Source organism: Lates calcarifer, linkage group LG8, assembly GCF_001640805.2.
Source record: "Lates calcarifer isolate ASB-BC8 linkage group LG8, TLL_Latcal_v3, whole genome shotgun sequence".
Classification (NCBI taxonomy): domain Eukaryota; kingdom Metazoa; phylum Chordata; class Actinopteri; family Centropomidae; genus Lates; species Lates calcarifer.
In genome coordinates, this window is record NC_066840.1 from 4,832,426 (window position 1) to 4,857,687 (window position 25,262).

The window sequence follows — 25,262 nt, forward strand, 5'->3', positions numbered from 1 at the left end:
ATTTTGCTGACAATTGTGTTTGTCTAATATATTTTATGTGTTCTTTGTTTGTATTTGTGCGTGTGCATTCTATGTCCTAGTTGGATCGGTTCAAGGAGCCCCCAGCATTTGGGCCAATGTGTGACCTGTTGTGGGCCGACCCCCTGGAAGACTTTGGCAATGAGAAGACCCAGGAGTACTTTGGCCACAACACAGTCAGAGGCTGCTCCTATTTCTACAGGTACAGGACAAAGTTACTCTGTGGAACGTCCACGGTGACACCAACAAAAAGGAAATATTATAAGAAAGTCTGCCTGTATTGCAATGAATATAGTCTGGTAGCCTTGATACACTAGATCCCTACACTTATGAAGCTCAGAGATATGAACTACCCTGATGTCCAAACAAACCAGACTGAATGCAATATTCAGATATAAAAAATACACATAAGGAACAATATTCTTTCAATTACCAGCTGAAACATGCAGACAGAAATAAGGTTCTCTCAAACGTGTTCCTGTGTATGTTGTGTAGGACTCATTCGATGTGTTTTAATGATCTGGATGCCTTGTGAATGCCTTGTGTGATGGAGATGTGGCCTTCATTTACAAATCAGGAAAGTAATAAGTTTTAGATGGACTTCAGGCTATTGGTTTGGGATGTTGGTGGTGAGAAGAGAGATGCTTCCTGCTTGGTTACACCACATCCAAGATCCAATAACAATCACTGGGATTTGTACAAGAGACAGAAAATCTTAGCCAGTTTACACACACACACACACACACACACACACACACACAGTATACAAGCACAACAGATAAACACAGCACATTCACAAACACATACACACAGTTCCGTTTCAGCATGAAACGATATCCCACAATCCCTAGGGAGACTGCACGGTTCTGTTGCTATGACGACTGGCTACTCCTGCCAGATATGGAGTGATATTAAGATACAGTGAGAGAAAGAAGGAGAGCAACATAGGAGGAGGGTGGCGGTGGTGGGGTAGAAGATGAAAGCTGGAATTTAAAAAAAATTAGAGGAATGTAAAGACGAGGAGCTGAAGTTGAAAGACAGATGGGACTATTGGTGTGGTCCTACTTGGGTTGCTCAAGTGTAAAAGTTGGTGTTATGGCATGTTATCTGAGGAGAACACTGTGATTTTCTATGTTTAGCAAACACAGCATCAACCAACCAACTAGTGTATACACGGCCCCCACAGCACTGAGGCGGCCATAAGCCCCGTTCAGGCCTGCCTGCACTCACTAATACCCCCTGCTGGTCCCAGTCAGAAATGACATTAGAAAACAAGAGGCCTACTCATCTCCCACTGCCATACTTAAAATACTTCCATCTGTTTTGTGGTTTACAACAGCCTTGATATAATAACAAATGACATGTTTGTTATGTAAAGCGGTTCTTACTGGATCTTTTTGGATATTTTTTGCCCTAGATGTTTTTCCATTGCCCCATTTCAGATGCATTTACTTGCTCTCACTGTTTCTCTCTGTGTCTCCCTTCCTGTCCCCAGTTACCCGGCAGTGTGCGAGTTCCTACAGACCAACAACCTGCTGTCAATCATCAGAGCGCATGAAGCACAGGATGCTGGGTAAGCTGACTGACTGTCGCAGCTCAGTCCTTCTCTCGGCTTAAAAGGGAGCACCATTTAATTTAATGGCTTACCTTGACATTTCATGTGCCGAGCTGTTATTTTTCTTTGTCGGGGGAATTAAGGGGAAAGAGGTTCCACAATTTTCCCTCTGTCACCTTTAAACTGTGTTATTAGCATTGTTAGAGTTTGTCTGACTGAGAGAGCCAATAGTCTGAGCAAAAATTCAGGTTAACTAACTCGCTACTTGGAAACAGCACGGTGAAGCAAAAGGCCATGTAAGGTTTGCAGTACTAGTCTAAATAAAATACTGGGGGCAAAACACAATTTCCTGACCCACAAATCCATTACCGACATCTGTTATCTCAGTGAAAATCCTCTAAATATAATGCTGCAATTAAGGCAGTGCTACTCTGAGTTGTGGTGTTTGGTGAACCCATTAACAGTATTTTGTCTGTCATGCAGCAGGGTAGTCTGGGTAATCGTCCATGGGTCTTGGTGCACTTAGCAAAGGCTGTTCAAAAGAAACTATAATTTTAGCGGGATAAGCTTCCATACCTGAAATTCTTGATTACTGATGTTTTGTAATTAGTTCATCCTCAAGAGGCCCAGCCAGTGGAGAGTGCTTTGTTTGTGGGTGCAAAAGACTTGTGTGTCACATCTAATCTCAGCACTTGCACCCAGAGTTGTTTTGATTGTGAGTAAGTCACTAGATCTGGGCCCAAAAAATCAAAATGTTAACTTTGTGGTGACAGCTTCTCTCAAACACTAGGGGCTTTCAGTACCCCACTCAGTGGCAAGTTTACTTTATCCTGTCATTTTGCCCACACAGATTTTTCCTAGCCATGCCAGAGATTCTATTCCTCCATCATTTGCTTTTAAATGCATGGCTGTCTCGCCTTCAACTGGTCCCTGTCTGGTTTAAAGACCTCCGAAGCAAATCCTCACTTTTCATCCGCGATGTGGTGTTTCATTTGAATAGCTGTAACGTGGGCGGTTTGTTTGTCTCTCGCTTTCCTCAGGTACCGCATGTACAGGAAGAGTCAGACTACAGGTTTCCCCTCCCTCATCACCATCTTCTCTGCTCCAAACTACCTGGATGTCTACAACAACAAAGGTCTGACACACACACACATACACACATGGGTATTCACACACAGAAAGCTGGCGTGTTAGTCCTGCTGTGTAATTATTTCAAATTGAAAAGTATGTTATTTTTCACCCAAGACTGAACAAGAACACTTAAAACATCTGTGAAGTCACTTGTTCTTTTTCTTAGTGTAACATTATGTTTGATGGTTAGCACAAACATCTACAATCACCAAAGTTGAAAAAAATAATATCTGTGTGTGTGTGTGTGTGTGTGCGTGCGTGCGTGTGTGTGTGTGTCCAGCGGCAGTGCTGAAGTATGAGAACAATGTGATGAACATCCGTCAGTTCAACTGTTCTCCTCATCCCTACTGGCTGCCCAACTTCATGGACGTCTTCACCTGGTCGCTGCCCTTTGTGGGAGAAAAGGGTACCACACACACACACACACACACACACACACACACACACACACACACACACACACACACATATCTTTTTAGACTCTTCCAAACACAGAACCTAGAAAATCATATAGTCAGGTTGTCCTCAGTGATGCTGTGATGATTAAAGGGTTAAACCTTGTGGTTTGTTAGGGTGTTAGGGTTCGGGGTGAACTGGGCCATGACTCAGATCAGATCTGTCTTTTGAGGCTGATATCATTTTATGAAACACATCCGATTTTAACAGGCAGAATCTGGTGAGACTGGTGAAGTGTGATGCAGAGTCACGAACAAAATTTGGCTCCTGATAAGTTGCATCACAGTTTCATTTGGAGGCATAAATTGTGATATAGTGATACATTTATATCAACTGTAGCTTCTACCATCTATGAAGAGATAGTCTAATATTATGCAAATGACAAAGTTCTGAATGGAGCCTCTTGTCTCTGTTTCTGTCTTATAGCCTGGCTTTGACTTTAGACAGACTATAGCATCATGTCTGTCCCTGATGAATTTGTGACTCTGTGCTTGATGTTTGAGCATACACCACAGCATCAGCTAGTATACATTAGTCTTTATACTAAGCGATGTAAGATCAGAGCACATCAGAGTGCTATATACAATATTTGTCAAATATTTTCCCAAGTAGGAGGACTGACTATATGAAAACAAGTAAAACCTCTATGTGGTGATTTATTTTAGTGATTTTGATACAACCAAGTCTGTTAAGCTCCACACAGCCACCACCTTTTTCTTACCAGGAACACATCAATAATATAGCTGTCAGTATTTGCATCAGGTAAAATTGTAAATATCCCAAAGCATCCTTTTAAAACAGCAACTAATCCATGTACACCAATCAGCAAACACATAAACGACTAAAATAGCTCAAGGAACCCTTTGTATAAATTTGTTACCTTAAAAGGAATATCCTTTTTATGTACTTATTATGTTTCTAGTACCGCTTTATAATATTCTCTAAAAATAGCTATGATATCAGCTTTAAAAGGTGGACAAACCCTACTTACAGGATTAGGGACTTGTGGGTAACTAGAGTTTAGCCAGATTTGTCCTCCACTACATCCCTCTTTTTTTGAGACATTTTATGCCTTTATTGGAGGGAGTAGAGAGATGACAGGAAATGAAGGTGGAGAGAGGGAGAGATGGGGAATTACATGCAAAAAGGGCCTTCAGCTGGGCGTAAACCAGGGATTCTATCAGTTATAGACCACATCTTAAAGGTTAACTCTGGGATTCTGGGATTCTGGGATTTTGGCCTTATTTTCTCACATTTATGGGTGGAAATGATTGATAGGGACAAAAATCTCCGGAATCAGTGCAGTTTTGAGCAAAAACAGCATGACGGGAAGCTGTGGACCAGAGCAGAGCTGCAATGTAATCCAATGGTCTATTGTCCACATCAAAGTATGTTCACTAAAGTGCTTGCTTTTTCCACTGACAGGCTCAGATTGTTATTATAAGTGTCTGACAACATTATGGATATGATTCTTATAGAGATAGACCTTTTGTATAAGATCCTTTAAATTTAACCGGAAACATCATTATATATTGCTTCCATTGACAAAAACAGAAATTTTACCAGAACAAGTCACACAATAACACAAATAAAGGTAGTGGTTGACCAGCAACTCCCATGTTCTGTTCAGTAAAATTACCATATTTGTCAGTGGAGTCTGGTGGTAATATTGTGACTGTTTCTGGTTAAACAAAAAGGATCTTACCCTCCAGCTTAACTATAATGTTGTCAGACACAATAACAATCTAAGCCTGTTAGTGGCAAAAACAAGCATTATAGTGGATGCGATCCACTATAGTGGATGATCTTTGACGTGGACAATTGCCCGGTGGATTACACTGCAGTACTGTTCCGTGGCTTCAGGGCATGCCGTTGTCACTCAATACTGCACCGATTCCAAAGGTTTTTGTTCCTGTCAATCATTTACACCAAAAAACATGGGAAAATAAGGCCCAAGCTCAAAAATCCCAGAGTTCTCCTCTAACCCTCAGGCTACCAGGGTGTCGACATGTCCCTGATTAAGTGTGTGTCTCTGTCCTGCAGTGACTGAGATGCTGGTCAATGTCCTGAGTATCTGCTCTGACGACGAACTCATGAACGATGGAGATGAAATCTTTGATGGTATGAAACAGTCAATGATGGCATTAAAGCAATATGTGATGAAACTTACTATGTTGATTCAATAACATATCAGTAATTGCAGATAATTAAATCTATGACTGAGTTTATGCTCGATCGTCTTACAGCCAGCGCAGCAGCAGCAAGGAAAGAGGTGATCAAAAACAAGATCCGAGCCATTGGGAAGATGGCCAAAATGTTCTCTGTTCTACGGTGGGTTGAGCTGCTTTTGTGTGTATGTGTGTGTGTGTGTTTGTACAATATGTCTATAAATGGAGTATTTCCTTTAACTTTTGCAGAAATGAATCAGCAATCACCAGATTGTCACTTTCTGAGCCCACAGGCATGTTTTTGTGTGTTTGCAGGTGCACAGCGTGGGGAAGTGTGTAATTCTATGTAATTCTCTCTTTATCACCTGCTCCCCCCACCACCACCCCACACACACACACACACCTGTCACATACATACACACCCTCTCTGTCTGTCTCTCAGGGAGGAGAGTGAGAACGTGTTGACCCTGAAGGGACTGACCCCTACAGGCATGCTGCCCAGCGGAGTGCTGTCTGGGGGCAAACAGACCCTGCAGAGCGGTGAGTGTTTCATGCACTCACACACACACACACACACATACAAACGCACTCCCCAACTTAACCCTGAACACACTTTCCAAAACAGACTTAAAAGGCACACAAGTACACACAGTCCCAATTTGAATATATGCTTTGGACCATCTTCCGGTTCCTTCCTGCCCTCTTTCCTCCTCTCCCCCTCTACTGCTGTTTTTCTCCTCTCATCCCTCTGCCTCACTGACTCACTCACTCTCTCCACCTCACCTCACCAGCGCTGAGGATACTAACAGCCTGCTGGTTGTGTGTGTGTGTGTGTGTGTGTGTGTGAAAAAGAGAGTTAGAAAATGCCAGAAAGTAAGGGACAGTAATGCAAAGAGATAGACACTCACAGACAGGCAGCGAGGACATACAACCAAAGTGTGTGTGTGTGTGTGTGTGTGTGTGTGTGTGTGTGTGTATGTGTGTGTGTGTGTGTGTGCGCGCGAGGGTGTGTGTGTGAGGTGTGTGTGAGCTAACACCAGCTACTGCTAACTCTGAACCTGCCATGGTCTCAGTTCTGCCCTGAGGGCCTCACATGACTAAAGTCTGAAACATTCTTTTGAGTCAATGAATTTGCGAATGTCGTGCATATGTGTTCGTACCTGTCTGCAGACAGGAGACTGTTGCATTTACCAAATCAGAAGATGGAAAAAAACATTCCATAAAGGCTCCATTTATGGGCATTTTGAATTCACATTTAATGTTAAGAGACAAATGGGGAGAGGGACTCAAACCAGAGATGCTGAGATGTCGTTGCAAGTCTTTTTGCAATCTGCGTCATTTTCCCTCCACAGTCTTTTGCGGTTAAATTGTTTTTTTTTTTTAAAATCTCCTTTTTGATGTTGGACCAACCCATGTACTTGCTAAATGTTTTTCAGACCTGTGTTTTTTTGACAACATCTAGCTGAGATTTTGGAGGCTCATCCTCAAGCCATGGATCCCCATGACCGCGTATTTGCCAATACATTTATCCGTATCTGCACAGAAGCATGTTTCAGCCTTCACTCCTTTCTTCTTCTCCTCCTTCTTTCTTTGTACCTCATCTTCTCTCTTGGACTCTGTCATCTTCTCTCTCTTCCTGTCCTCCTCTCTCTCTCTTCTTTTCTCTTTGCCCATCCTTCAGCTACCATTGAGGCCATAGAAGCCATCGAGACAGTTAAGGACGCTGAAGGTAAAATCCCACTCATTTCACTGTGTGTGTGTTGTGCGCGCACATGCGTGCACGTGTGTGTGTGCAGCATGGCTGCGCTCTCAGCCACCCATGCTCATAAGGTCACAGATTTTCCTTACCCACGATGCACTGAGCTCTTCTAACCGCATCAACGCTCAAAACAAAGCCTAAAATCGCTGCACGCTGAAGCCACCACATTAAAACATACACATACACCTGTTTTCTCTTTCCTTCACTTAGGAAACAGGAATTGCTACACCTTCTCTACCAACGCACATACAAATACACACAAACATTTATTTGTGTCTTATTCAGGTCCATCACACACCACACATCACACATACCTTTTTCTTACACACAAGAAGAGCAGGACTGTGGGTGGGAGTGGGTGTTGAGGAGGTGGGCAGGGTCACTCAGACCTCTTACAGTCTGCAGTGTGCTAGACTCTTTTTCTCTATATTTCATAGGTGCTGTTGTTCTGTAGAAGATGAACATGCAATCAATCTGTTTCTCTACAAGATGTGGCAGAACACTAGTCACCTGTAATGACTGAAACTGACCAAATCTACAAACTTTATCTGGGATCAAATATTCTGAATTCAAGTTTCAGCTAGCTTCTCACAGAGCTTTTGATCCCATCCCATGGCCTCCTTCTGCAAATGGTCACATGACCTAAGCAAAGCAGTAAAGTCTGGTGCTAACAGGTCATGTGACTTAGATCATGTGATGACACCTAAGCCATTTGCTGAGGAGGACTGGGCTATATGGTTAAAAACTGTGTGAAAAGCAAAGTAAATGAATGTGAACCAGTCTATTGTATGACTGACAGGTTTAGAACTGAGTGCAGGCGTCAAAGTGCTCCTGCCTCTTTGCAAGTCTTACTTATTTGCTGACTACGATTGAATTAACCTTGAGTTTTCAAATATTTTACCACAGATATGTACCCTCTAGGTTAAGAATTAATCTCCAAACTTAAAGCTTCAGTGTAAAGAAAAAGAAGAAAGAGAAGATTAATTTGGCACATACATTGTATACGTTTTGTGCATGTTTCATATTTGGAAGGACAGATCAAATGTGTCTGAATAACTGGGAATCACCAGGACAGGTCTGCCAGGTTCTTCTGTGCTACTGAACAGATTGTGGTCATGCTGTTTGTGTTTAGTGTATTATATTCTGTGTACATAGGCTTACTGATTACTCTGCACGCTTTAGTCAACTGTAGTTTTTTGTGTTTGTATCTTTAGTGCTGTCTTTGGTTTCCTTGAACTACAGTCCATAATTTGTTTATGCAAATGAATTATGGGTATCTCTTGTGTTATGTTTTTCTGTTATGTAATATGATTTGTAGTTGGGTATTAGATGTCCGCTGTGTAACACAGTGGCATACTGTATTTGTGAGTAGCTGCATGTGTGCAAAGGTAATAAGACAGTAGCCGTTGTTCAAAAGTGGTGTCGGTCCCTTTGGACAGATGTCCTTATCAGAGACCAAAGTTCAGCTGATTTCAAAGCTTCAACTTCAAGCATGATTATTCCTTATTTTAATAAAAATGGCTTTGATAATAAATGCCATTACAAGACATAGCCTTAATTGTCATCTGTCCCATGCTTTTGTTTGGTTCATTTTTCTAATTTAAAGGGGTACTCCACTGATTTTGTACCAAAAATAAATACAGGAAAAAAATAAATCAAGAGTGATGAATTCCAGTTTTTCTCATACTGCTGAGATTGCATGAATGCAGCATTAGACTCTCACTGCTTGGTAAATGTACCCAATTTGTAATGCAAACTTCTGTTAAAGGAAAAGTTCAACATTTTGTGGAATTTGTTGTAAACAAATTTTACAGTGGAAACTCCAGGAAGTCACTGTGCCTGGCTTAAAATTAGTCACAGCACACACAGTAACTCCCCATACAATGTAGGGAAAACCCTTTTCCACCAACATGTGAGTTTCACTCCAAGTTGTGGACCTAAATTTGAACTGTTGACCAAAAATAAATTAGATCAGAGCCCAAAAACTTGGTTCCCAGGTGGAACCAGGAAATTGCAGATTTTGCGAGCTGTGACGACACCAGTGGGTGTGTCATCTTCTACAGGTTAGAAAGACAGGATGGCTGATGTCACCTCCACTGGTGACACATCCTTGATTCCAGTGGTTCCACTCAAAACTGATGGAAATACAGGCTGGATACCACTATGGTTCTAAGAGGATCAGCTAATTTGGTGGAAAGGAGTTGTTTGAGAGCTTCGCAGGTGCTGTCCCTGTTTCCAGTCTTAATGCTAAGCTGAGCTAATAGCCAGCTGGTGCTTGCTTCATATTTAACATAAACACAAGAGAGTTATGATTCTCTGCAAATAAGCATAACTATTCCTTTAAGATGAAATTACCCTGATGACATCATCCCCATGACTATTTATAAACTGACCTTCATGTGTAAAATCAGTGGAGTGCCCCTTTAAGAACCAACTACTAGTGCACCAGCATGTTATTCACTGAACATACTGAGGAAGAGACATAGTGACGAGGCTGTGTGACGTTCATTAACACAAAAAAAAAATCTGACAAATCTGATAAAGTCTAACCAAACGTACAACATAGCTAACTTAGACAGGAACTTCAAAGGAAGCAACCTGAGAGAAAACCTGGCCTTTGTCCTTACTTTTAATTTTTGTCTGTAGTTGACAATATTTATGGGAAACTGGTAACCTCCAATAAAAACGGCTGACTGTCAAAAAAGTCGTCACAGAGGCAAAACATGTTTGAAGGACTTATGAACGACTGCTTCTGTGCAGCTGTGCTTTGTTCCATATTCTGTGTCTGATAATGGCTTTTACCTACCAGGTGTCTCAGACTACTGATCTAGGATCAATGGCCAGGTCGCACTGACTGTCACATTCACTGTGAGCCACAAGGTCAAACTAATCCTAGCTCAGCATTCAGACAACAAATGAACACTGGCTGGTGTGTGTGGATATTAGTGTAGGAACCCTGTACAGTACATGTTCATATGAGACAGAACTTTGTTTATCCAAACCTAAAATGGCCTCCGGCCAAAGGGAGCATTAACTGGATGAAAATTATCAAAATGTTCTTACTGGTGCGCTCAAATGAAAGCATTTAAAAAACTTAAAATTAGATTAGATTGGATACTTTGGAAATGTGTGCCTATTCACATTTCATAAACAAATAAAATGTGGTTTGGAATTTCAGTCCATTTCGGTGCTCTGAATATTTCCTGCAAAGCTCCCTGGGGTTTGGATACACAAGATTCTACTAAATGTTTTATTAGATATTAACTCTGCATGTGTGTATGTATGTTTGTCTGTGTGTGTGTGTGTGTGTGTGTGTGTGTGTGTGTGTATGTGTGTGTGTGCATGACTGCCTGTCTCCACAGCCATCCGAGGCTTCTCCCCGCAGCATCGGATCAGCAGTTTCGAGGAGGCCAAAGGTCTGGACCGGATCAACGAGAGGATGCCGCCGCGACGCGACGCTGTCAACAGCGTGGGCCTGTCAATGGGCCGCATGAACATGGGAGAGCCCAATGGGACCGACAGCAACAGCAATATACAGTGATGGACATACACTCCCACATGCCCAGACACATACCTACAGTAACAACACTGATATGGTACCATATTTATAGATACGTGTACATAGGCATATATACACAAGAAAAATCACACATAAACACAGTATTTCATACACTGAATAGGCTACAGACAACATCACACACACATGCAATCACACACACACACATACGCACGCACACACACACACACACGATTACCTATCCCTTTCCCGTTGCCCTCAGCTGTATGTAAAGGCATGAGCGTACCTGGACTTTACCACCAAAGGCTGAGTCTCTTCACTGAACTGATCGGCCCTATTTAGAGAACTACAACTCCCATGTACCTGCACAACAACAGGAAAGAAACTACAAAAACACTCCCCATGCAAAGCAGGAGGAGATGCTGTTCACCGTGTATGTTGGCGATCACCAGTGGGTTGACAGTGTCAGCATGACGTGGCTGTGTCAGTGGTGTGTGTCGTGTCGGGCGGGGTCAAGTGTTTTGCACGGGGTGGTTGTGGCAATCAGGGGAGGGGGGTGTTTAAAAAGATAATGTACGGTTCTTTTTCCTGTTTGCATCCCAGAAAACAGGAGGTGAAACCAAACTTGCGATTGATTTGATTGAGTTGTGGATATTCCTGCCTGCGTGCGTGCACATGCTTCAACATGTAAATGTCCGTGTGGTTATTTTTGAAAATGTGTTGTGGTTTCTAAGCACGGGCAGATCTCGCCATCGGCCAGGCAACAGTGAGGAAAAAATTGGATGTGTGGCATAGCGTGGCCATGGTGTGGTGGCTTATCTGTCAGTGAGAGATGTGTGGAGATATTCTCAGTTGAGGTCTAATCTGAGCCCTTGCTGTCCTCTTCAAACAGGAGGTTCCTGTTTGCTTTTGTAGCACTGCACTGCACCCCATCCTCCAGCTGAAGTCAAGTGGAGGGTAACCCCACCCACCCCCATCCCCACCCCCGGCCAGTTAGCTCTTTGGGCCGGGGGTAAGGCTTGAAACTGGGGTCTGGATCAGAATTGAAGCAAGTGTTTCTCCCAACCTGTCGTGTGTAAATAGGATACATAGAGAGGTTCTATTGCACATCTGATGCATAGGGTTGCAGGATGCAAGATGCAGTATAGCAGAATTAGGATGCTTTACGTATCTGAGGGAGTTGGGGTTGGGGGAGTTGAAATGTGAAGTCATATTCTATTCATTCTCTTTCTACATCCTCCTTTCTCCTGTGTTGCTGTCTGCTAACAAACAGCAGCGACGGCCGGGAATCTGCGGCCTAAAAAACAGGAAATGATATTTCACAGAGAAAACAGACTCTGCTGGTGAAGGCAGCAGCCAAGACAACAAGAAGAAGTCAGAAGAAAAGGTCTTTGTAAAGCATTTATATTAACGCATCAGTGCATGCAGAGTTAAGTTCTTTGATAATAATGTGAAGATTATATTTGTGCTCTGTGTTTCACTATGGTAGGAAATTTTTTCTTCTTGTTTTTCTGGCTAATATAAATGAACTGAGGAATAACGAATAATTTATTTTGTACATAATGTTAATTTAATTTATTTTTTGTATTCATTTTGCGTTATATTTTGTTGTTTTTTCATGTTTTTTTTCTTTATGTTTTTTTTTCTTTTCTTTTTCACAACCTCTGTTTCCAATTTCTTTCAACGCTGTACAGAATGACAGTACGCTTCTATTCAAAGTGTCAAGTCCACGTTCTCTCCTCTCTTCTTTGTCGATGTACAGGAGTTGTTTTTAATGATAAATATGAATAATGATAAACAAATATTAAACTAGCATTGATGAATGACCATACTATATACAGAGGCACAGGCATTCAGGCAGCCAAAAGCATGATTGCATGGTTAAAATTTGCGCTGTTCAAAGCAAAAAGCAGCAAGACACATTTTAACAGAAGAGCCGGTGTGTTGCCGTCACAATTTAAAGGAAAAAAGTGTACTCTCTCTGATCATAATTCTTGATGATTCCTCTTGTTATTTGATGATATTTATGATTCTATGATTATTATGATTCTATTTATTATGGACATTATTCTTAATATTTAAGCTCTCTCTCTCTGCTGGTTGCTCTTCATGTTGCGTTGCTCCTTGGTTGATCTTGTGCTTCTTTGGGAGAGGTGAACCCCCCTGGGAGACCCTGTGCCATAGAAATTGTGCCACGGTTCTTACTTTCTCTCTCTCTCTCTCTCTCTCTCTCTCTCTCTCTCTCTTTCTCTTTCTTTCTCTCTGTTTCTCAATCTCTCTCTCTCTCTCCCTCTCTCTCTTTCTCTCTTTCTGTTTTGACTCCCCAGTCACTAACACTGTAAGCATGCCCCATGGGACGATCCACTTTTTTACTCTTGAATAAAATATGCATGAACCTTTGGTATGGATAGCGTGCCTTTATTTCCTTGCCACTGAGCATGGATACACACACAGAGACACACACAGACACACGACTCACAACACACAAGACCCACCCAAAGCCAATTGAACTGACTGGACTTGTTAGACAGCCGCCAGACTATAGAAGGACATGCTTACGAAACCTGAATGATCAAAATCTTATGCACTACGTCTGTTTGAAGATTTGAGTGTGTAATTTCTATGATTCATAATTACATACATTACTGGAAGAATAGTTGTGACTGATTTTTTCTTTCATATTATAGTTGCAAAATGAAACTTAAAAAAAAAGAAACTTACTGACCAAAGTATAAGTGAGCTGCATGAATTATATAGTATATAGTGCAAAATCTACAAATAAGTGATAAATGAGAAACACAACAAATGCAGACTTGTGTATATATATACACAGAGCATGAGGGGTAACTAAATGTTTGGATGCATAAGAAAATGGTGTGAATTAAAACTTCCTGTGTAGTCTAGTAGCAGGGACGTAGCCAGGATTTCTGAAACAGGTCTTTTAAGTTGAGAATTCCTCAGCATAACGCCACGCACCTAATAAATTGTTGTCTAGCCAGCAACCATAATCTTTCAACAATTTCATAATATTTAGTGCTATATGTAAGTTTTTGCTATTTCCACAGAAACATGAGCATTATAAGCTGTTTACTGAGAGCCTCAGCCATTGTTGTGTTTATTAGACAAGAGGTTAGAATACGTCCTCTGAGCTACACTACATCTTCATCCTCTCATGTTGGACTGAGGGCAGACTGGACACAAATAGAGGCAAAACAAGAGTAAACATTGGCATTGTTTTCCACCACTGGAGAGAGCTCTTGGTGAGTAAATTAAGTTTAATTCTGAACTCACAACATTTCTGGTCAATCCCAACGTTGGCTGTATAACGACAGCAAAAACGTACATATAGCACCTTTGATTGTGCAGTCAAGAGAGCATAAACACTACCTGATTTAGCAAAGGTGTAGAAAAGTTAGTTGGATAAATGGCTGAAAAAGCCAGATAATAATGCAGTAATGCAATGGGTAAATTAGTTAACATGTGCTAACAGCAATGAGTAAACATGGGGAAAAAAATGTAAAAATAAACACTTCGTTGACAGTGTTAAACAACAGTTTGAATTTCAAATAAACAAATGTCATATTGCTTCCATATTTTGTGTTTGTCAAGTAAGCAACACACAGAAAACCTTGTGTAGGGTATTATTATGTCATAAAAATGCTGTACGGCTACAACCAGCAATAGTTTTCATCATCAGTTTGACCAGTGTTTCTTTAATAATCGATTGTTTCATGTGTATGTCAGAAAATAGTGGAATACCCATTATTATTCCCCAAGTTAATGTTAGTTGCTTTTTATGTTCAGTGATCAAATTTACTGCCAATTATTATTAATTTTCAATTAATTGACTAATCAGCCTAATCCTTTCCTGTAGGGTACTGGTTGGTTTACAGTGGACAGTGTGGGCTGACAGGGGTCCATGCAACTAATATCTGCCCTGTGGCCCCTAAAGAGGTTAATCCACCAGATCTCAATCCAGTTTAACTCCTGTGGGAAATTTTGTTTTACATAGATTTTTCCACCATTACCATCAAAACACCAAATGTGGAAATACTTTTTTGGAAGAATACTGATTCATCCCTCCAACAGACAAAGAGCAGGTGCTCTGAAGCCAGAGGACTCAAAACAGGAGTCACAAAATGGCCACAACCACATATGTTCCACTGTAAAATGCTTTAATTGGCAGCAACTTAACTGGAAGTCAACTTGACACTTGAAAGTACAAGTTAAAAATCTGTTGTCACTGCAGAGACATTTATAGTTTTTTTGGTGGGAACTTCCTCATTCAGAAATCTTTGCATAACACCCACTCTTGTCCTTTATTTCTCACTCTGATTATGTTGATGTTTGGATTACTCGACAATACCAGCAGAGGAAAGTTTAGCTGAAATCGAAACTGAAAGTGTTGGCCTATGGCTTAAGGGGTGGAGGAAGCAGCAGAGGAGAGGCAGAAAGGAGGACAGAGGACAAAGGAAATTGCTCTTATCGGGATTATAGGAAACACACCAAGGTGAGTCCCTGCATGCATTTTTCTCTTGTCTCGATCTGAAATACGATTTTGATAGAGTGAGATTAACTGATCTCTGCTACATTAGACTTTCTCCCTCCTGTGCTCACTGACAAACAGATCAACGTGTTTGTCTTATCAGCATTTAACCAGCAAGTACTGACAGTGGTGTGTTAATTGATTTAAAAAAAAAATTTTAACGTTCACAGTCTCAACCTGGACTCGCTTGAAATCTACAGCTTCGTATTACAAAGTATTAGCTATTTTATTATAGTTAATGCTATAGCTTACTAATGTATATGTGTCATTCAAATTAATCAAATTTTTGTGTTCATTTCCATATAGTCGCATCAGGTGACAAACACATTGATGCAAACAGAAACATCATCTTATATAGGGGACCTGTATATACATGCATTTTTAGTCATTCAGCGGGACAAGGTTTTATTGTAGTTTGGACAGTATTTGAAGGAATCACAAATTCTACAGACACGCATTATAACATGTCTTTTGTTATCAATCTATGATCATTTTAGCTCTACACATTTGTTGAAAAATAAGCTTGAGGAGTAAAGATATGCTGACCACTGTAACAGTTCAAGACCCAGCTCTGGTTTCCAAGCAACATCTAAAACTCATTTAAAGGTAGATCAAAGTGAATCACTTTGGCATTTCTTTTCTGTACATTGAAACTTCCCATTATGTTGTGGGTCTCCACCCTGTCAGTGATGTCATTGCACCTGTGCTTCTATGAATAGGTGAGGGGGAAAGTTTCAAGTTTGCACACACTCTCTGTGTGCAATTCACAATAAATTTACAGTTTAAAGTCGTAGTACCCCACCCTAAAAAAATGATTACCCCACACTCTATTGATTTAATGACTGTAATTAACTTATTTTTTTCATACAAGGTAGGAACTCTTAGATGACAGCTGAGGATGATGAGATGATGTCTTTTGAGGAAGTAAAGGCTGCAAAATGTCAGTCTTTAAGTGATGCTGTTGTTAGGTGACATCCTTGAATGTCTAAAATTAGTTAAATTAAATAAAATTAAATAAAATTAGAGGAAAACATTAAACATATTTCTCACTTAACTATCACATAATTTAGATGTCAGTAAAATGAGTTTGAGAAAGTTTTCTTGGTCATTTAGCCCCATACTGTACTGATCAGTACATCTGGTTTTAAAAAAAACACCTCCTGACACTGGATGACTGTTCCCTGACAGATGCAGTGCCTCCGAGATCAGGACGCTCTCATCCCTCAGCCTCGTGGGAGTTTGCCTAAGGTGTTTGCTGCAGTGCTGGCTGCCATAACAATAGGAGGCATCGTGTTTCTGTCTCCTGAAAGGTTATTTGGCTGGGTTGCCATGGTAATACTCATCCTGACCCTTGGCCCTCTGCTGCACGGGCTCTGCCTGCTGGCAGAGGAGATGCTGTACCATTCAAACACAAGGTGAGAGATCAGTTGGAGTACGAGGAAAGACAGATTCAAGCTTTCAGTTCTTGTGGTCTGGTCTGTCTAGGATACATCTCTAAACAAATATTTTTTTGTTTTTGTGTACTGTTCCTTTAACATGGTTTAAAGCCGTTCTAATTAATATTATTACCATAACTATGAATCAGTGACTATGGGTAATTTAAAAAATGTCACACAAAGTGACAAATCCACAGACAATTAAAACTTAGTGGTATATAAATATATAAATGGCAGTAGGTTATCACTGATCTCTGTAACAGCATGTTTACATGAATAATTTCAATCTCTTTAAAAATGTGTCATTGATGTTAAAATGCAAAATTGAGAACTCACTGTCTAAACAGTAGTGTAATACAGACATGGTAACAGGGTCAACAGTACCCTCTTTTGCTCTATTTTTTTTTTTTTTTTTTTTTTTTTCAGGTATCACGGTCGAGGGCTGCTGAGCCACATGCTGCCAGCCTGTGGTTTGGGGGGGAAGACCCTACTGGCTGCAGGGCTGGCAGGCCTTCTGCTCTACCTGGCTGAACCTCCTCTGACACACGGCCAGTGCTGGAAACTCCTCTTCCTGGCCTCGGTTCTTTATGCGCTGTTTAAAAGCCTTGGAGTTCTGGTGAGATCCAGACCTGGCACACAAACACCACTGTCTTTCTTTTTCATACAGAATTAAATGCAAACATTTGACTGTGGAAAACACACTGAAAGCTCCAAAAAATACTCATTCATAGTAAAGTAATTCATAAGAAATGGGCAACATAGAAAAACAGTGGTACAGCCCTTTAAATTAGCATGCAGGCATCTCTTAATATAACCGCCACTATCCCTGGTAAGTACCGGACTACTTGACACATTAGGAGGAGTGAAGAGCTGGAACATCTCCACCTTGTCTACACTCACTACGACTGGAAACCTATTTTAGGATTATGTTTCAGGAACTAGTCCACATAACTATAATGCAGTATCATTCAGTTCCTGCTTCACTTTCCTAGAGAAGGTCCTGGTTCTGATGAAGCTAAGAAAAGTTAATCAAAGACAGTTGTGTCGTCATATATGAGCCTTCTGACAGGTGACAACCAAGTGTAGAAATCAACAAAGGCTTAACCAGAACCAGCCCCACTGGCTTGATAGGCTGTTTAATCTGAATGCTATGGGTTGCTCGGTAGTCCAGCTGCTCTCCCCGCTTATCTAGCTCCATTAGTCATTCAAACACTTACTAATCAGCAACACCTCTGGTATGTGCCCTGACCTGTCTTACCAAAGAAAAAATTAATTCAATATGAAGCTGAGTCTAGGTGTATCAGTGCAGTTAAGTCTACAGGGTCATCAGGTGGGTACCCTCTCAATAACTGGTATTTTGTTGAGTTGGGCCCCGAGAGTGTGTTCTAGCGTCCCAGTCCCACCTCCCTCTTTACCCCCATCCACACATTAGAGGTATAATTACGTAACACTTTGCTGATTCGAATTGTTATGTTCAGTTTATGCACCTGAGACTGCTAAAAGCTACTGACTCATTTAGCGACAATGGTGATTCAGCAGTGTTAAAGATTTCTTCATACATCTCTACCATACACAGACCTCAGAAGCATGCTAACATGGGCTAACATCCACACTGACTAGGCTGACTAGCTTGCTGCAAGCACTAGCTGAATAAATTCATGGTGAAAGTCTACAGTAGTCTATGAACAGCAATATTTAATGTCACTAAACCAACTGGAAAAACCACAAAGGGAATCTCTATCTTTACAGCCTGATCAGTTTAGATCATCTTTCCCAGAGGTCATCATCTGAGAGCTTAGTATATTTTTACAGCTCAGAGCGCCAAGTTAGAATTGAACAATAGCTCAGTTTTTGCTTAAGAGGAGTACACTTCAGACAGAAGAGTCCCTGTGCAAGAACGCTTCCTGACGGATCAGTTGATTGCAATTGATATGCCATTTTTGGAATAAAAATAGGCTCAAGATTCGTCTTCATCAGCAGCAGTGACCATAGTACTCATACTGTCCTCAAGGAATTGTATAATCTTGTACAGAGCTCACTGTTCCCTCAGAGTCTTTACAGAAACTGGCAGCATTATAGATTCAATCCACCTCAAGCTTGGCGTTTAGCCGTCTCTGTCACCTGCTTTCTCACTGAATTCCATCTAAAAATATATTCATCCTGTGCAGAAAAGGGCAGCTTGGGCGCAAGGGATGCCCTTTTCTTTCACCTGACACCCTCCAAAAGGTGTCAGGCGGCTCATGAGCAGAGGTGAGGTGTTGTGACATCCTTCCAGCTGTTTCTGTGGTCGGTTTGCAGGGTCCGTCGGAGGTGGAGGTGTCAGACATCTGCGAGGGGAGGAAGATGAATGTGGCTCACGGCCTGGCCTGGTCCTTCTACCTGGGTTACTTGCGACTGGTGCTGCCGCGTCAGTAACATCAGAACACACACACACACACACATACACACACAATTTAGATGTATACTGCACTGTGTGTTTTTAAGATATCCTCTAAGCTGTATGCTATAGCCCCATCATCTTAGTATTCCACCTTACACCGCATCCTAGTGATTCTGAAGATATGAATGAATGTGAATAAACAGAAATACAGTAAATGATTAAATATGTCTTGTGTGTGTCCTCCCAGATTTGGAAGATTCCATCGCATCATTTCGTGCCACCCATCAAGCCAGCTATCCCTTCTGGGGTCGCGGCTCCAGGAAGCTCCTAATCCTCATTCCTCTCAACGCCAACATCTCTAACAAGCTGGAGGACGAGGACAGCAACATCCATTTTTATGACAACCTCCCGAACAAAGAGATAGACAGGGCAGGAGTCCGGAGGCGGGTCTATAAGCACAGCGTCTACAGAGTACTGGATGAAAATGGGAAGGTAGGCGGTGATGTGAAATAATAATGTGATGGTTTATTTCTAAATGATTCTGTTACAGGTTACGCTTTAACTTGATAGTTATCTGTATCAGATTACAGGTAGACACAGAGACAAATATTTCTCCTCTCAGGTTCAGAGTAAAAAGGCTCAGTCAATATTAAATAAAGTAATCAGAGAACCTGAAGCTTGAATGCTGAGCTACTTGTGCTGTAATTCAACTCAGTGTCGGTCCTCTTATTGCCAGTGTGGATTGAGAGCCTCAGTGTGCTGATTTTTTCTCCTTTGATCAGATTTGTAAAGACTGCACAGCTTAAATGCGATGGAGAGAGACAGAGAGAGTCACAGTAAAGTGACAGACTCAAGGGACTGATTCTGTATATTTTTTTCAATATTCCAAGATAGCACGTCAATGTGTTCTATATTCAATGTGTTTGATGTCGCAAATCTAACAGCAATTGTTCTCAAAATCAGCTCTGTATTTTAGTCGAGGGAGAGGAAGTTTGGGGCTGCATGAAAGCGTCCTGTGTTTCATGTTAGACCAAAAATAGCCATCAGTCATTTCAAAGTGATTATTAGAACGTTACAGCTGTATTTTACAGTTTCAGACATTACACAGAATGAGATGATGATGAATGTTTGACTTTTGGCATTTACTGAACTTGTATTATGTGTTTTTTATACTTCTACTTCACAACATTTTAGGGAAGTATTGTAGATTTGGCTTCATGACATTTATCTGATAGCTGTAGTTGCTTTATAGATTTTTACAAATGTGATTATCTTATTGTTTAGGGCTGCAACTTTTGTTTTTTTTTTTCACTGTAGATTAATATGGTGACCATTTTTTAAAATTATTTAAATAATTACTTAGTCTATAAAATGTCAGAACATAGTGAAAAAAAGATATATAAAAATTACATTTGTCAAAATAATTGCCAGTTAAATCTGTTTCAGCTTCATAGTTAATATGATGTTTTCTTTTACATAAAACTACTAAAGTTAACGTTGAGTAAATAATAAAGTAGTTAAAATAATCTCTACTTTTGACAAGAAGTAGAACATACAGGAAATGCACTAGTTATAACATTCCAATGATACAGACACAGATAAGACGAAACATTATGGCCACTTACTGATGAAGGCAATAATGTTGATTATGTTGTAAGAGTGGCACAGGTCAAAGTGTGGTATAGATTAGAGGGTAAGTCAGTTAGTTGTCGTAGTCATCGGGCCAAATAGTTATGACCAGACTTGGCTGGAAAAGGACAAACAATCAACCAGGGATCATCCATGTGGAGGCCAACAGAGGCTGTGCCATCTGGTCTGAACTAACTAAAGGGCTATTGTGGCACAAGTTGCAGAACACTTTAGTCATGGTTATGGGAGAAATATGTCCCAACATATATTGCATCACACTCAAATCAAATGATTTTTTTCAGGGATTTTGTCAATACAACATTAACTGGTCTGGTATGACCACTAGCCCATGGTGACTAATGTTAGCTGATGTTAGCTAACTTAGATGGATGTTACAGTATAAACAGACATTACTGACTTAATGACTCTGTGACAGCTGCAAATTTATCATAATCTCATACCACTTGTGGCCAAAGTGGTGGTTATTTGGCAAAGTTTACATAGTGCTGCTCTAAATAAATATCTTACTTATTATATTTATTGCTATTACTTAAGTAACACTTTGCAGGACATTTACTTGTTGGATATATTTACATAATTGTGTTGCAGCTTTTATTCAAGCGAAAGATCTAAGTACTTCTTCACTGGTGATGAATGTCTAACCATACTTGACTGGTTTTATTAGCAGGTTTACTGATTAGAATTTATTTTACTTCAGACTTTACTGCATAAAAGTCATTAGTTTTCTTGTTTTGAATATATTTTGAGACTCTAAAGGACCGGTGATGTCCCCTGAACAATGATTTGTACTTTGCACTAGATACCCAGCATGAGCACCACCTCCTGGTTAAACCTGACAATTCACCAGCAGAGAGCTAATTTACTAAAGTGCAGTAACAGCACCACCTAGCTGTAAAACATGGTGATCAAACATTTATGGCACTAGGGTGCCACAAGCTTTTAAGGGATTATCAGTCCAGGAAATATAACCATCTCTGGATGACTGTTTTTTTAATGAGCGTGTGTGTGTGTGCGTGTGTGTGCCAACAGGCCCATGAGTGTGTGGCGGAGTATGCAACGCCTTTGCTGACACTCTACCATATGTCCCAAGAGAGCAGTGCTGGTTTTGGTGAGCCTGAGCGCAGACAACAGGTCCTGCTCTTCTACAGGACCCTGCAGGACATCCTGGAGCACTCGCTGGAGTGTCGAAACCGTTACAAACTCATCCTGCTCAATGGTAGGAGGGCAGCCAAGTGTGTGTGTGTGTGTGTGTGTGTTTGTGTGAGGGAACTTTGTACACACCTTGTGACATGAGAGACCGCTTTTAGGCGGATTTCCGTTTTCAGCTTATCCACTTCTGCACAAGGACTTACAATCAGGATTTGTGTTTTTTATGGATTCTATTTGCAATTTACATTTTTTTAAAAAGGCTTTGTTACAGTGAGTGTCAGTGCTGGGAACTTTACTGGTTTTGTTCTTGTTATCTCTGACCTGTCGCCAAGTCAGTTTTGAACAAAAATACACCATTGAAATAGAGTGAGCTCAAAACAGTGAAAATTGTTAGAGGCAGCATGCTCACACAAACCACAGCTCATGTTTTCCTCTTCCCCTAGACGAGCATGAGGACGACCCTCACTTCTTGTCCAAAGCCATCCTTCGACACCTGCAGCAACAGGAGAAAGAAGAGTTCTGTCTCAACCCACCTCCTCGACAAGAGATGGTGCACCCATTAGCAAGTGCTTTAACCCCCCTGCCAAGTGCCCCGCCCATAATGGATGACTGGCACCACGCAGAGCCAATGAGCAGAGAGCCCACGCTCATGTTCAGCCTGGAGAAACCTCAGCCTCTGAGGGAACCTGTTGAGAACACCGACCATTACCACTGACATAAGCATAGGTACATGCTCAGAGAGGAACTATATACTGTGTTCTTATGAAAGTGAACTTTTAGGGATTAGGCATGTTAGCACACCTCTTGACAATTAATTTCATTCATCGAGGCATTATGTATTCTAAATATTCAATAAATACAAATGTTTGCTGACAAGAAGAGTTGTGCTCAATCTGACTTTTTCTATAATGAATGGTTTAGTGAGTGACAGTTCTCTGTCGGCCAGTCCACAGCACTGACATTCAAACAGTATCTGTACAGTGGAAAAACCCTGGACAGACTGTACAGAGACTGCAAAAGAGGTGTTGCAACTTGAGGGTGTTGTTAAGGAAAGTTTGTCATCCTCCTCTCTCCTTTAGAGAACAGGACATGATCTTCTGCCAACACTGGCCTATCCACTTAATATATACTTAAATTAACAGTTGGGCGTAGAACAAAGGCTGCATGACGTACTGTGCTACCAGATGGCTTGCTGAATAGTCTTTGTTTCATTTTTAAATGTAACCCTGATTATGTTTCAAAGAAATCACAGTGGGATATTTAAAGTGCAGATTTTGCCCATAATGACCAGGTGGACGAGGAGAAGGAGGAAAACATGGGAAAAGTACTGAAGGCAGGAGGGCTGAGATAAATACACTACTCACAATAAATTAGGGATTGTTGCCCCAATATGTAAGGCACACTGTACACAGTGAGACCATTACATGGAAAACACAAAATGAGGTGTGTCTATCACCCCAATACAATTGCCTCCCTATCCCAAAAATCTCTGTAGTGAAACAAACACCCTATGTATGACATCCACTGAGTCTCTCACAATATCCCTAACTTATTGTGAGTAGTGTACATGTTGTCTGAGAGAGTGGTGGGGAGGAGGAAAACCATGTACAAGAGTGTGTTTTATGACTGGATAAACAAAAGAAGCAGTCACAAGACACCTGACACCACGCCTGTTTATCTGTGTCTCACATCACACACACACACACATCTCATGACCTGCAGCGCTGCAGCTGAAACCACTCAATGAGGTTGCATCAGATACTGTATGTTAACAGTTCGTCTGTCATCTTGACAGGGCAGAGGTGAGAAGGACAGAGTTATCTGTTCCAAAACACACTGCATTAGCAACTGTTTTTGAATCTGCATGTTTATATGGTTTCTAATGTGTTTAAATGTAGCATGTAGATTAAGAAAAAAGCGGGACTCAAACAGTGGAGCACTGTTTAAACCTGACCTGCACTGTGCATGAAGTAGGTTGGGCAGGTCAGCATGAAGCTCTCTAAGCTAGCAATTCTCAAGGGCAAATATTCTGTTACACAAAATGTATTTTGACTATTTCTTTGGATTTCTCTCTATGGCTTTTTTTCTTATGCAATACTTTTACCTCTTGGTCCTCAATCCTTCAAATGAAACAATCTAGTCTTTGGTCGAACTGCTTAGAACTAAGGCCATTTGTGGTGATAAAGATATTGGTTGAAAACACTTGTTTGCGTAGCTTAGCCATAGCACAAGGTACCTTACTCTCAAACCACGAGTTGTTGTTTTTACATTTCAGTTTTTAGCCTTTAGACAGAGTGAGCCGTCTGTTTCCCCTTGTTTTCACTCCTCACACTAAGCTAAGCTAATTACTGTCTCTTCCCTCATATTACACAGACAGACATGAGCGCAATGAGTTCTCATCCAACTCAAAGCGTATTACCAAAGGGTGGCAACAAGCTTGGAAACCACAGTGTGGTGTGTGTGTGTGTTATGACCATGCTCCTTCTTTGTTATATAAGGACAACAACCTTCACTGTCTCAGCTGTAGACGTGAGTTTTGGCCACAGGTCTGACCTGTTCTCCACCAAAAACACGACATCCCAGCCAGCTGACATCAGCTGACATCAGCTGATTTTGATGGATGGATAACACTGGCAGCATTGGGAGTTTTACACGTAGCAGGACACTGGCTGTTTTCTAAAATAAACTTTAAAACGCTGAATATCTGATGACCTGAGCTCATCTGAATTGGTGATAAATCTGTTTCACTTCATGGTATCATTGAGTGACTCACTTGTTAAGGGCATATTGATGTCTATGACTTCATCTAACATTAAACCTGAGGCCATCATCACTCAGAGTTTGTAATATTTATTCAAGATAAGGTTGAAAATGCATTTTTATGCATTAGAGTGGGCATTCATTTGAAACTAGCCAACACAGAGGGACAAATTTGAAAATGTTAAGTAACATTACAAGAATTGTGCTTTGTGTCTTAAAAGCACACAGACAGACACACACACACACACACACACACACACACACAGTCAATATTGGTTAGGTAGTGAGTGTAACTGTCACCACAAGCTGTAGTTCCCCTGCAATTCAACAGAAAGACACTTCCTCCTTGGTGGCAAGTCTTTCTGACGACAGCACCTGGTCTGAACATGATTGGTTGATTGGAACAGCTGTGATGCAACAGTAGGGAGACTTCCCAAGTAGGTGAGTCAGACGTGAGTGGTTAACCTGCAAAATCACTATCTTCCTGCTTTGTGTCTGCTCTCACGTCATGCCAGTAGGGTGGACTTTAAGGAAAGCAGCACTGGCTGTGTGTGTGTGTGTGTGTGTGTGTGTGTGTGCGCGTGTGCAGTGTGTGAATTGTTGGAAGATGAACAAGACATTGTTCAACTGATTTTACTATAAACCCTGATACCAGACAACTGATGTTTTGATAACAGTTTCCACTCTTTCCTGCCAACAGTCTACAGTGCAAACAATTATGTTTCTATTATTTTTAA

The 25,262-nt window shown here is 41.0% G+C and overlaps 2 protein-coding genes across 4 annotated transcripts in view; both read left to right on the top strand.

The window, feature by feature from the left end:
- The window catches only part of ppp3cb (protein phosphatase 3, catalytic subunit, beta isozyme), a 35,130-nt gene extending 22,126 nt beyond the window's left edge, over positions 1-13,004 (top strand). For 2 of the 3 annotated variants that reach the window (XM_018669587.2, XM_018669595.2), the window contains exons 6-14: positions 81-220; positions 1,514-1,591; positions 2,614-2,708; positions 2,985-3,110; positions 5,204-5,281; positions 5,407-5,491; positions 5,771-5,868; positions 7,010-7,057; positions 10,450-13,004. In XM_018669587.2, the coding sequence (XP_018525103.1) occupies positions 81-220; positions 1,514-1,591; positions 2,614-2,708; positions 2,985-3,110; positions 5,204-5,281; positions 5,407-5,491; positions 5,771-5,868; positions 7,010-7,057; positions 10,450-10,628 (927 nt within the window). In that variant the 3' untranslated portion in view covers positions 10,629-13,004. The remainder of the gene's footprint in view (positions 1-80; positions 221-1,513; positions 1,592-2,613; positions 2,709-2,984; positions 3,111-5,203; positions 5,282-5,406; positions 5,492-5,770; positions 5,869-7,009; positions 7,058-10,449) is intronic. The other variant, XM_018669602.2, reaches the window with a different exon arrangement.
- A 1,955-nt stretch (positions 13,005-14,959) lies between these two features.
- Positions 14,960-22,644, top strand: sting1 (stimulator of interferon response cGAMP interactor 1). The gene is made up of 7 exons (XM_018669574.2): positions 14,960-15,114; positions 16,339-16,565; positions 17,013-17,202; positions 18,885-18,993; positions 19,214-19,458; positions 21,646-21,832; positions 22,209-22,644. The coding sequence occupies exons 2-7, from the start codon at positions 16,339-16,341 to the stop codon at positions 22,478-22,480; spliced, it is 1,230 nt and encodes a 409-aa protein (XP_018525090.1). The 5' UTR covers positions 14,960-15,114; the 3' UTR covers positions 22,481-22,644.
- Positions 22,645-25,262: the final 2,618 nt, after the last annotated feature.